This window comes from Tupaia chinensis, unplaced genomic scaffold, assembly GCF_000334495.1.
Source record: "Tupaia chinensis unplaced genomic scaffold, TupChi_1.0 Scaffold000201_2, whole genome shotgun sequence".
NCBI lineage: Eukaryota > Metazoa > Chordata > Mammalia > Scandentia > Tupaiidae > Tupaia > Tupaia belangeri.
The window spans coordinates 284,342-286,243 of NW_006159677.1; the positions used below are offsets into that span (position 1 = coordinate 284,342).

Here is a 1,902-nt window from a genome sequence, read left to right on the forward strand (position 1 = left end):
AAGAGCTAGTTCAGAAGAGGCCACGTCAGTCCGACTGACACTTTCTCTCGATCTGAGGGAAAGGAAGCAATTTATGGGTTTAAGGACCCACCTTAAAATAACCCTCTCTCAGTCCTGAAAGGCAGTGTTTAAATTTATAGTAAAACCCACAGGTTCCTGGCAGCTGGGGTTTGCAGCTGGTATTTTCGGCGCTGGCCAGGACAAAACCCACTTCACACGGTGCCTCTCTGCCAGGCTCCCTGTCAGCAAAGCTGTAACCCCCCCACCCCTGCCCCAGACCCTTCCCCAAGTACCCTCTAAGCCCTCCACTTCCAAACAGCTAACCAGAGCTGGGATTTTTATTCCCCCCAAAAATGCAAACTTTTTCATTAAAAAAAAAAAAAAACTTTTTAATTAAAAAAAAAAGCCAGAAAGTCATTTAAAAAAACACCAGTCATGACGTTTCTCTGTCCCCTATTTACAGTAATACAATATCGGTCACAGTCACTATGTACAATATTATAAAAAACGTCGCAGACAGTACAAATTATTGCTGAATTGTTCACAAGGCATCCGAGCCGCGATCCTCTAGTGCAGACCGGGTGGGAGGGAAGACGACACTTAATTATTGCACCATTTTGAAAAACAAAACTCGTCAAGGAGGGAGTCATGGTCTTTTCCCACCAGGGTCTTCAGTCACCATGGAGGCTGGGGCGGTGGCGTCGTCATCGTCGTCGGGAGAGCCCCTCCGTGGCCACACTGTGCCCAGCCCGGTCCTCAGATCCAATAAATATCAATCACAGTTTGGAAAGGGGAGAGAGGGGGGTGTCGCACCCGGCACATGGGACCCGCCACGGCCGCGCACGGGCAGGTGGGCAGGACATCCGGGTTACATATGTCGCTTCATGTGCAAGGCCAGGTGGTCCGAGCGTGAGAAGGCACGGTCGCACAGGTGACACTGGAAAGGCCGGTGGCCCGTGTGCTTGCGGTAGTGACGCGTGAGCTCGTCTGAGCGCGCGAACTTCCAACCACAGCCGTCCCAGTTACAGTGGTAGGGCTTCTCGCCTGCGGGGTCAGAGGACAGGGGACTCAGTTTCCCTCCGGGGACACAGTGCACGGGCATCTGCAGCACCCTATCCCCACTCGGCGCCCCGAAGGGCACCCCTCGACGTCCTGACCCTCAGAGACCCTAGGCACCTGTCCTCAACTCCTAGCCCTCCTGATTCTCGTCCCCGGGGGATGGGGGTATGTGTGCCCAAATTGCACACTGGCCACTCCCCAGTGTTTCGGGCATGGGTTCTAAGCATGCACCCTCTCCAACATTCTGAGCCATAGCGTACCCCCTGGGTTTCAAATCCTAACTACGCCCCCAAAGGGGTCTCGAACATGCACCCCTCCCCAACTTTTTCACACAGCGTCTTCTTAGGACTCCTAAACCCATACCCTGCCCCCGCCCCAATTTCTACTAGGGACTTCGAGCTCTGTCTCCAGAAGATCCTATGCGTGCACCCCCACCCCAATGTCCTCGGACCAATTCTACATAGCCACGCCCCCAGGGCTTCTAAATGCGCGCCCCCTCCCCAACCAACTGAGCCACGCCCCCAAGGAGTCCTGCACGGGCTCCCGCTCCCTCCTGGATCTCCTAAGCCACGCCCGCAAAGAGATTTAGAACTTTCTCCACTCGCGCGCGCCCGGATCGAATCCCGCTCCGCCCGCGCCCCCGTCCTCGTCCGTGCGCGCGCGCCGCCCACCTGTGTGAGTGCGCAGGTGCGCCTTGAGGTGCGAGCTCTTGGTGTAGGTCTTGCCGCAGCCGGCGTAGCTGCAGGTGTGAGTGGCCGTGCGCTTGCGGGGCCAGGAGCGGCGGCCGCGCTTGGGCTTGGCTTCCAGGAGCTCCAGCGGGGACGCGGGCGGCGTTAGGAGACC

The 1,902-nt window shown here is 57.0% G+C and overlaps 1 protein-coding gene across 1 annotated transcript; it reads right to left on the bottom strand.

The window, feature by feature from the left end:
* Window positions 1-367: 367 nt before the first annotated feature.
* KLF2 (KLF transcription factor 2) lies at window positions 368-1,902 on the bottom strand (the record flags this gene model as incomplete). The annotated part of the gene is given in 2 exon segments (XM_027771323.1): window positions 368-1,044; window positions 1,731-1,902. Coding segments are annotated over 2 exon segments (348 nt in total), but the record flags the coding sequence as incomplete, so codon positions are not given.